At 44.7% G+C, this 9054-nt stretch overlaps 1 protein-coding gene across 2 annotated transcripts in view; it reads left to right on the top strand.

The window, feature by feature from the left end:
- The first annotated feature begins 5489 nt into the window (after nucleotides 1–5489).
- Nucleotides 5490–9054, top strand: part of AMACR (alpha-methylacyl-CoA racemase) — a 22424-nt gene continuing 18859 nt past the window's right edge. The window contains exons 1-2 of one of the 2 annotated variants that reach the window (XM_035902694.1): nucleotides 5490–5764; nucleotides 7613–7756. In XM_035902694.1, the coding sequence (XP_035758587.1) occupies nucleotides 5689–5764; nucleotides 7613–7756 (220 nt within the window). In that variant the 5' untranslated portion in view covers nucleotides 5490–5688. Of the gene's footprint in view, nucleotides 7356–7612; nucleotides 7757–9054 lie in introns of both variants that reach the window. The other variant, XM_035902695.1, reaches the window with a different exon arrangement.

Raw genomic sequence — 9054 nt, 5'->3', positions numbered from 1 at the left:
TTTGGTATTTTTCCAAAGGACTGAAAGGTAAGGATAATTATGAACAACAAATCTGATACAAGCTGTAAAAGTTTGGCATGCAGTATAGCCAGTCTGTATCACAGAAGCACCTGCACTTCTGCAAGAAATGTTGATACAACACACAATACATATAATCTAACTTTTTTAACACTGACTGTGGAATACACTAATTTCAGTATAGGAATTATATACATTTCACAGGATGACGCAGATAGTGACTCACTGACATAATCAATAAAACTCACACGAGCAGTCTGACAAGGTGTGAAACACAACCGAGTGTCCTGCCACCCACACTGTGGCTTTCGTCTCAAAACAATCTCCTTTCCTACACCCATTGCCTCTGCAGTGCTGAGCTCATACAGCCACGTACTTGCTGCTGCATATTAATGATGCATATTAAATGATATTGCATAGATAAGGACTGCACTGTTTTTACTGCAAGCCCATGCTAGGGGATGGCTCCTTGTTTTTAACACGTATTTTCTGCTGGCCAACTTGTTGCTTCAGGAGAGTTTGCTGGATTCAGATCATTAGCCTCATCTCTTGGTTAATTAAAATACCTTTTTTCTCTGTCATGCCTGTTTATTTCTTAGTCTGTTAAAATCCAATTTTAAAAAGTGGATTTAATGCTCATAAAATGCTGCCACCACCTCCCTGAAAATGAAATAATTTAATAAGGTCCTGACTTGAATGTTTCTGCCACAGAGTACCCATCGTAATGGTGGATGACAACAAAAAAGCAGGTGCAAAGGGCTGCTCAGTTAAACCCTAGCAAAATCCAGACATTGTCCAGTGCGTGATTATGGTGTTATTTGGATGTGATAAACTAGAGCACCAGGTGAAACGAAGGAAGGCAACACAAGAGAAATTGCCTGTTCCTATTCAACACAAACTCCAAGACCCAAAGGTGAGAGTGGACAAATGGAACTGAAAATCATTTAAAGAAATGCGGTGTCCCAGTAACATGATGTCACCTGTGGAAACAAACCTTTATATGGAATAGTGCTTCTAAGGGGGATGGATAATAAACAAAACAACCCAGCTTCATTTGAATGAAAATGCACGTATTTTTCTCTCTGCCATTTCTTGTGAGCGGCAGTATAGCAGTGGATACAATCAGTGCCTGCATTACAGGACCAAAGGTCTACCTGGAAAATAAAAGGGTATTCTGGCAATAGACCTCTTATGTTTGTTATGGAAGAGGTAGAACAAATTCTGCATTCATATTTGCAGCCTTTACACATTTTTGTAGTCCAGCTAATTTAAAGAAATGAATAAAATTAGTATGGATTGATTTTAAGGGCCTCTTCACTCTGTCTCCTACCTAGTAACCTGAAATACTGGGAGCAGGACATAAGTCTGAAAAGCTGTGTTAGTCCAGTGCCTGTTTCGTCACCTCTCCTGGATGAATGTCCATTCCTGCGAGCAGCCTAAACAAAAACAAAGCGCCCATGGCCTCCAGTCAAACGTGGCTGCTTTTCTGGCAGGCTGCATTAAAAGAGTAACTGTGCGTGAATGCAGGCTTTATTAAACCTGGTCTGATTTAACCAAACACAAGCCCCTGTGCTCTGTGCAGGGGAAATGGTGAAGGTGTCTGGAAGACAGGAGACATTTCTTGTAATAAATGTATATAGAGAATTTGTTCTCAAACCGGCAGATAGAGGGGGAGGAAAGAGCCCCTTCCTTCTGTTCCTTTATCTTTTGAAGTCGCTGTTGTGCAGTGATTGCACAATCACTCCCTGACATGTTGACAAATTATCAAGCCTCATGGCAGGAGGGTTTTGTGCTTGCTTACTCAGCAGAACATCACCACTGCTGGGTGAATGGATAAGAATCCTTCCTGTTTCATGCTGGGCCAACATGACCAAATAAGGAGAAAAGCCAAGCCACAACATGGAGGAAGACTACAACCTTCATCCTCACGACCACCAGAGGGACCAAGACGACCCCCTAGCAACAGTACGTGCAGCTGCAGAAAGATACCAGGATGTGCTAGGAAAACCCAGAACTGCTAAACTGTAAAAAGGGACTCTGGTGGGGGTGAGGCGCGCCGTTGGTGGAGCGGAGACTCCCCGGCCGCCCAGCGCTGTTTTGCCTGCTTATCGCTTGCTCAAATAAATTCTATCTGGAAACTCTAAAAGTTGTCACAGCCGTTTATAACATTTCTGACTGAAGCTCCGCGACACTCCTGGCCGGCAGAAGGCTCCATGGTGACAATCTTCCCTTTGTGGCACTGCTGCTAAGCTAATGACCCTGCACCGGTGAGCTGCAAGGACCAAGATCTTGATTAAAATTTGTATTTATTTAAAATCCCTGCAGCATACTTTCCACAAGCAGCTGTGCCAGCCCTGTCCCGACCAGACATACAAGGGCCTGCTTAAGCTTGCTCCAGAAGAGGCCACAGCTGCTGTAGCAGGAGCAACAGGACCAGTCAGCCCAGTTTAAAGGCACTTCTGTTGAAAAAAACAGGTTTTATCATCCCTTCCACTAATATCCCGAGGTGTGACCTGGGAAGCAGAGGTGTGTGCGGGTTTGAGCCATCCACAGCAGTCCCAGCAAGACTGGTGTTGCTGTTCACCACCCTGTAAAACACAAGGGCTGCCGCTGGGGAGGTTTTCCGAAAACTGGGTGTTTTCACATTCTTTGCTGCCTGCCCGGCCCCCAGCAGCAAGGGAATGCCCCATCTCCTGACTAAAAACCAACTGGGGCGCGGAGACGGGGCGACCCTCGGTGTAACGGGGGGAAGCCCGTGGCTCAGGAGGCACAGCCACAGCGGATGGGGAGGAACTGAAGGGAATGGAATACGTTGAACATGCTGAACTTGCTGAACAAGACAGGTGCTTAAAGAAAGAGGCAGGATTCATAGCTGGCTGCTTATCTTTATTGCTGACTGTGTTGGGATATGCAAGGGAACAGAAGCTTCTAATGCTTTGTGAGGGTAACCAAAATGAGAACCATGGGAAAAGGAATTAAAGGAGGATGGCTCAAGGATGAAGGACCAGCTGGTGCAGGCTGTGTTACTGACGGCAAAGTAAGGCGGCGAAAAGCTAAAAGTTCACTAAAAGGACACGGTGAAGAAGAGGAGTGGATGAAGTAAACGACCACCAGATGTCTCTGAAGCCCCCAATGGACCGAGATGCGCGTGCAGGAATAGGCATATATAAATATGCAGGTGGCTGGTAGAAGTTAGTTGTTGGGGGTGTAATAAATATGTACATTTAATTTACATATGCATGTTTGATTTGCATAAAGACTGCGTGGCTAACTCTTTACGGGAGGAGCGACCCCCTGTGCGCCCAGCGCTGTAATAAATGATGCCTGCTCCTCAGTCACCGTGACATGGAGTCCCGACTGTGGTTTCCCCGGCACCCACGCAGGCCGTGCCCGCAGGCGGGGGCCGCAGGAGCCGCCTCAGGCCCGGGGTGATACCCTAAGGGTCAAAAAGACCCCAAATGTAAAACGGCTTACATGCATAAAATTTGTCTAGCTTGCTGTTACTTTGCTAAAATTAGTATTGTCTAGCTTGCGGTTGCTTTGTTACAGTCAGTAGTGTCTAGCTTGGATTTTTCTGTTCTTCTTAAAGTCTGTAGTATAGTTACTTAGTGAATTGAGAACCCTATTCAAGGACGGGAAGAATCGGGAGGGGATGAAGCAAAAAGATAATAACGGTTTGCCAAGGTTGCCAGACTAGAAGGAATGAGAACTAATTGATGCAGGAAGATTCGTGGCTCCTTACAAAGGACAGTTTTTTGATAAGAACCAGGTGTTTACCTCAAGAGCTGGTCTACACCGACCCTGCAGTTTGGGCAAGAGCCAAGGAGCAACTGAGTCTGCGCAAGAACAAGGGGTTACTAGCGGTGATGAAGAGGAGCCATCGGCCTTCATCCCCACGACCCCCGACGACCACCACCAGGAGGCACTGAGCAGGCGCAGTGGGGAGGGACTTATGGAAATGACCTCCTGAAGCTAACTTTAATACAAAGCGGAGACAGGTTATGCCTATGTATAGGCCTATCGGAAAACTTCATACGTATGGAATACTTCGCTACATATAAACGGGCAAGGTGCCGCTTGATGGGATGCACGTTAGGTGGAGCGATCCCCCGTGCGCCTGGCACCGTGAACAGCGAATGCCTGCCTCCTAACACTGCACTGGTGTTACGAGGTTCGTTCTCCCCGATTTCGGTGACGGGCGCGGAGCCCAGCAGAAGGGGCCAGGCGTGCGCGGCGCAGCCCGCTCCTCCCCGGTCCCCTCAGGGGGCGGCGCCCGCTCCGCCCGTTGGCCATCAGATGTTAACAAAATCTGATATGCAACAGTTTTACATATCCCCTTGTGGGAGAAAGATCAACTTGCAAACCGCTTTATAAATCAGCCACACTGTTAGAGTTAGGCTACTGTATCTAAATGGCTTTTAGATATGCTTCCTGTTTTAAGCTACCATATTTACAAATGAAAGCTTTTTCAAACCACGTCTTTTAATATAATTTGCATATTTAGTAATACATTGATTAACATTAAACACGGATTATTGCAATTTATTTCAGAAACAGATGGGATGCATTAAGTGAAAAGCCAGAGCATTTAAACAGAGCACACTCCCAGGCTGACTCCTGATGAATGATGAATACAAAAACTTTATTAACTAACAAGAAAAAGGGAAGAGGAAAGGACGCTTTGCGCTGGCTCCTTTTCAAGAGCCTCCCTCGCTTGAGAGTCTGCGGAACTGCCATTAAGGAGAATTTAAATCAAATAATGCCATTCAGAGATGCGCATGGGTTTACCGAAAGCTCTGGCACAGCGAAGACAAAATCCTGACCCTGGGACTCAGCCGAAAAGAGGAAAAAAAGGAGCCGGAGCCTTGTGTGTGTGTGTGTGTGTCTGTGTCTGTGTGTCAGTGTCTGTGTGTCAGTGTCTGTGTGTCAGTGTGTCTGTGTGTCAGTGTGTGTGGGTGTCACTGTGTGTGGGTGTCTGTGTGTGTGTCTGTGTCTGTGTGTCAGTGTGTGTGGGTGTCACTGTGTGTGGGTGTCTGTGTGTGTGTCTGTGTCTGTGTGTCAGTGTGTCTGTGTGTCAGTGTGTGTGTGTCTGTGTGTGTTACTTCGTGAGACTCGGTGAAAAATGCTGTGGGACCGAGTGGGTTGCTGGAACATGTCCAGAGGAGGGCAACGAAGCTGGTGAGGGGCCTGGAGCGTAAGTCTGCCCTTATCGCCCTCTACAACTGCCTGACAGGAGGGGGGAGCCAGGGGGGGCGGGGGGTTGGCCTCTTCTCCCTGGTAATGGGTGATAGGACAAGGGGAAATGGCCTCAAGTTGCTCCAGGGCAGGTTTAGGTTGGACATTAGGAAAAAATTCTTGACAGAAAGGGTTATCAGGCACTGGACTTGGCAGCCCAGGGAAGTGGTGGAGTCCCCATCCCTTTAGGTATTTAAAAGACAAGGTGCTTAGGGACATGGTTTAGTGGTGGGATGGCAGGGTTAGGGTAATAGTTGGACTTGATGATCTTAAAGGTCTTTTCCAACCTAAACGATTCTATGGTTCTGTAAGTGCGACAGCCTTGCAGCACCACAGGGGAGAAGACATGGAAGGTGCTCAGCCCGGGCCTTGATTGAGGCACCAAACAAGTAGTCATGGACAGCACCGGCGGATGTCCAAGCCGAGGAGCCATGCATGAGCTTGGCCATCAGTCCCGCAGTGATTTTCAGGCCTGCTGATACAATTCAACTCACACTTGTAAGGTTAGCATGTGGGTAAGGTGTAGCAGATAGCAGTCTAAGTCTCAGAGCTTATGATTCCTCTGGAGGCAACAGATCTAACGTGTTCTCTTCATTCATAACGTGTACACAAGCACTCATTTGATGCTTATGCGTGGGCTATTTCAGTGTCCCTGCTGTTCTTTGAGAATGCTCTTCTGTTATGAAGAGTATCCCAAGGTCAGGCTGGACGGGGCTCTGAGCAACCTGATCCAGTTGAAGACCTCCTCTGCTTATTGCAGGGGGGTTGGACTAGATGACCTTTAAAGGTCCCTTCCCACCCAGACCATTCTATGAGTCTATGACCATGCTTCAGTGAGTAGCTAGCTGAAGTGTTTGGGGGTTTCTGCGGTCATTTTAGAAATAGAAGGCTGTGGCAGTTAGACATTGCACATCATAAACAGGCTCACGTACCCTGTGTCACGGATAATGCTTTTTATTCTGAAAATGGTTTTATGATTGTGATGGGTTTTACCTTAAGAATTTTTTGGCTTGTTCCTCAGAAGCCATGCAAAGAAAGTTAAAACATTAAGTTACAGTTTTCATTGTAGCTAACTTTCCTACTTTCTAGTGAGATTTTTTTTTTCTTATGGAAATTTATGTTTAGTTTTATAGGCACTTGCTTTTTTTTTTTTTTTTTTTTTTTTAAATCTGGAAACAGAGTTAATTTTGTAACTGGACGTTAGGTATTATGGGCCTGTAACTGAACGAGGCAAATCTGTGATCCAACTTGAAGCTGGTGTGAACCAGTGAGAAGATGACGGCACAAGTGGCAGGAGAGTTTCTCGAAATGCACGTGTACCATCGACCTTCCGACAATGACTTTGCTGACACCAACAGTTATTTGGCACCCAGTTCTCACTTGTGCTTTTGAAAACCTTGCTCTTTACCAAATTTCACTGCATTTTTCTTGGCATGAATCGCCCAGGAAGTAATACAATAGAAATAGATCTTAAGGAATTTGAAGATTTAGTAATATTATGGGCTGGTCTGTGAAACAAGTTGCAGCAGTAGATTCTGGGTTGGAATAGGCATTGAAGCTATGTTATCCCTTTCCCTCCAAAATGTGTCTCCCTGCAGTGTGAGTATAGATGACAGGGCACAGTCTGACCAAGCTGCACTGAGCCAATAAAAATCTATCATTTATTTGCAACTTGAATTTGCTTCTTTTGAAACCTCTGGTTTAGAACTGCAAGTTCAAAATTTTAGCCTTGATTACTGTAAACCCATGCTGACCAAACCTCATTTTATTGATTTCTAAAAATCCTTTATTCTCTGCATTACAAAGGAATAAATTTTCTTTTGTGCAGTTGTTGCCTATCATTTGTGGAATAGTAGCATGGTCCATTTGCATCAGTGAGTTAAAAGCTACAGGAACAGCTAATCAGGTGAGGAAAGTATATTCCAGTAAAAGATGGAAGCAATTTCAGGCCATTTTAATGTGGAATATGTAAGAGTTTGCTCTTTTTTTTTTTTTTTTTTAAACAAGTCTTTGGTAGCTTTCTTCTCTCATTCAACTCTCATTCAGTCCATTCTCATGGTTTATAGCAAGCTGTCTGGCAATCGCTTGGGGAAGTAAGACAGGTAAAAAAGCTGAGAAAAAAAGAAAGGACCCTAAAGCTTAATTTTGACTTAACTGGCTTGTATACAAAATGTATGCAGTATGTTGGAGATTTATAACATTCTGGCTGTTCACATTGTAATATGGATACTGAATTAGAATGTATTACTTCATAAATTGCAATTCAGTTCTCTTGTATAATTTAAATTTGGACCATGTATATTTTGAGCCTTATTAAAAACAAACGCAAATTAGGATCCTGTGCCTTTGTCTTTTTAAGGTGTCATGGAAAAACTTGGGCTTGGTCCAGATGTCCTTCTGCAGGAGAATCCCAGACTCGTCTATGCTAGACTTACTGGATTTGGCCAGACAGGAAAATATGCCAGGTCTGCAGGTCATGACATCAATTATTTGTCTTTATCAGGTACGCTGTAAAATTTCCTGTCAAATAAGGTTTTTTCCCCCCCTTAAATCAAGACTCAAGAATTTACGGAAAAGTTACTTGCAGAAAGTTCAAATTAGCCCTGAGATGCAGTCTGATGAAACAGCTGAGCAGATCCTAAGCATCTCTATCAGTGAAAGGAGGGTTTCCTTCTCTTTTTGTGTGCTTCTCCCTGCTCCTTTCTCCCCAAGCAGCTCTGGCACTTGCTTAACCCTTCTGTAAGCTCCCTCATAAGTCAAAAACTGGCCAGGAGAAATGAGGATGATTTTTTTTCTACCAGGTTATTACAGTGAGGCAGTTCATTAAGGGATCCAACAAACATAAAAAGCCAGCACAAGAAAGGAGGAAACATGGGCTGGATGGGCTGTTTGTTTGGCAGAAGCAGTGAGCTGTTAGTCTGGATCTGCACGTCTTCTCAGGCTGTACAGTATTTTCCCTCCTTCGTGCTATTTTATCTGAATAAAGTTTTTCTCTTTGAAGAGAGGACTGAAGTTTTTATGCATTTCTGTCTTTCTTCAGGGCTTCTCTCCTAGAAAATCTGTATGCTTATAATCCTGAAAGGGCTGCAGATTATTTTGTGCGTATGTGAGCAGCCTTTTTTGAGCAAAGGCAGTCTAAGCCATTTGAGCTGTTGTGCTTTTCTGCCGTAAATGCCTCTCCACTGATACCAACTGAAAGGAAAGCAGGCTTCAAGATAAAGTGGCAATCCTATGTTTCCTTAAGGTGTTGCATACAGTGTGCTGGTTTTAAGTGTCATGTTTCTACAAGTATGCAGTAACAAACGGTAACAGAATTACCCAGCTCTGATGGTAGCAAGATGCATGGCCCTGCCTACTGCTGTTCACGCTGCTGCTGGCTCTGCTGCTTCTGGAGGAAAGTGGCCCAAAACTTCTTGGCTTCCCACTGGATAAAGCATTTCTTTTAGCCCCAGCAAAGGGCCAGAGCAGAGGCATTGCAAATGCGGTGATCCAGTGTCACCTACTATGAGGAGTCATTGTGTTGTGGAATTAAATTTCTTCAGGGATGGATTCAGTCTTCTCTCATTATGTATTATTGTCAGAGAATAAGAAAGAGTAAAGAAAGGATGCCTCTTTTGAAACACTTTTGACATGATTTCAAAGTATTATGATACTTTTATTTGTTATTAGAATCATAGAATCACAGAACATTTTGGGTTGGAAGGGACACCTAGAGGTCATCTAGTCCAACCCCCCTGCAGGAGCAGGAACACCGCTGACTACATCAGGTTGCTCAGAGCCCCGTCCAACCTGGCCTTGAAT

The sequence above is a fragment of the Egretta garzetta genome, unplaced genomic scaffold (assembly GCF_000687185.1).
Source record: "Egretta garzetta isolate BGI_Z169 unplaced genomic scaffold, ASM68718v1 scaffold59, whole genome shotgun sequence".
NCBI lineage: Eukaryota > Metazoa > Chordata > Aves > Pelecaniformes > Ardeidae > Egretta > Egretta garzetta.
Note: the sequence above shows the minus strand (reverse complement) of the source record. Positions and strands in the feature narration are given on the sequence as shown.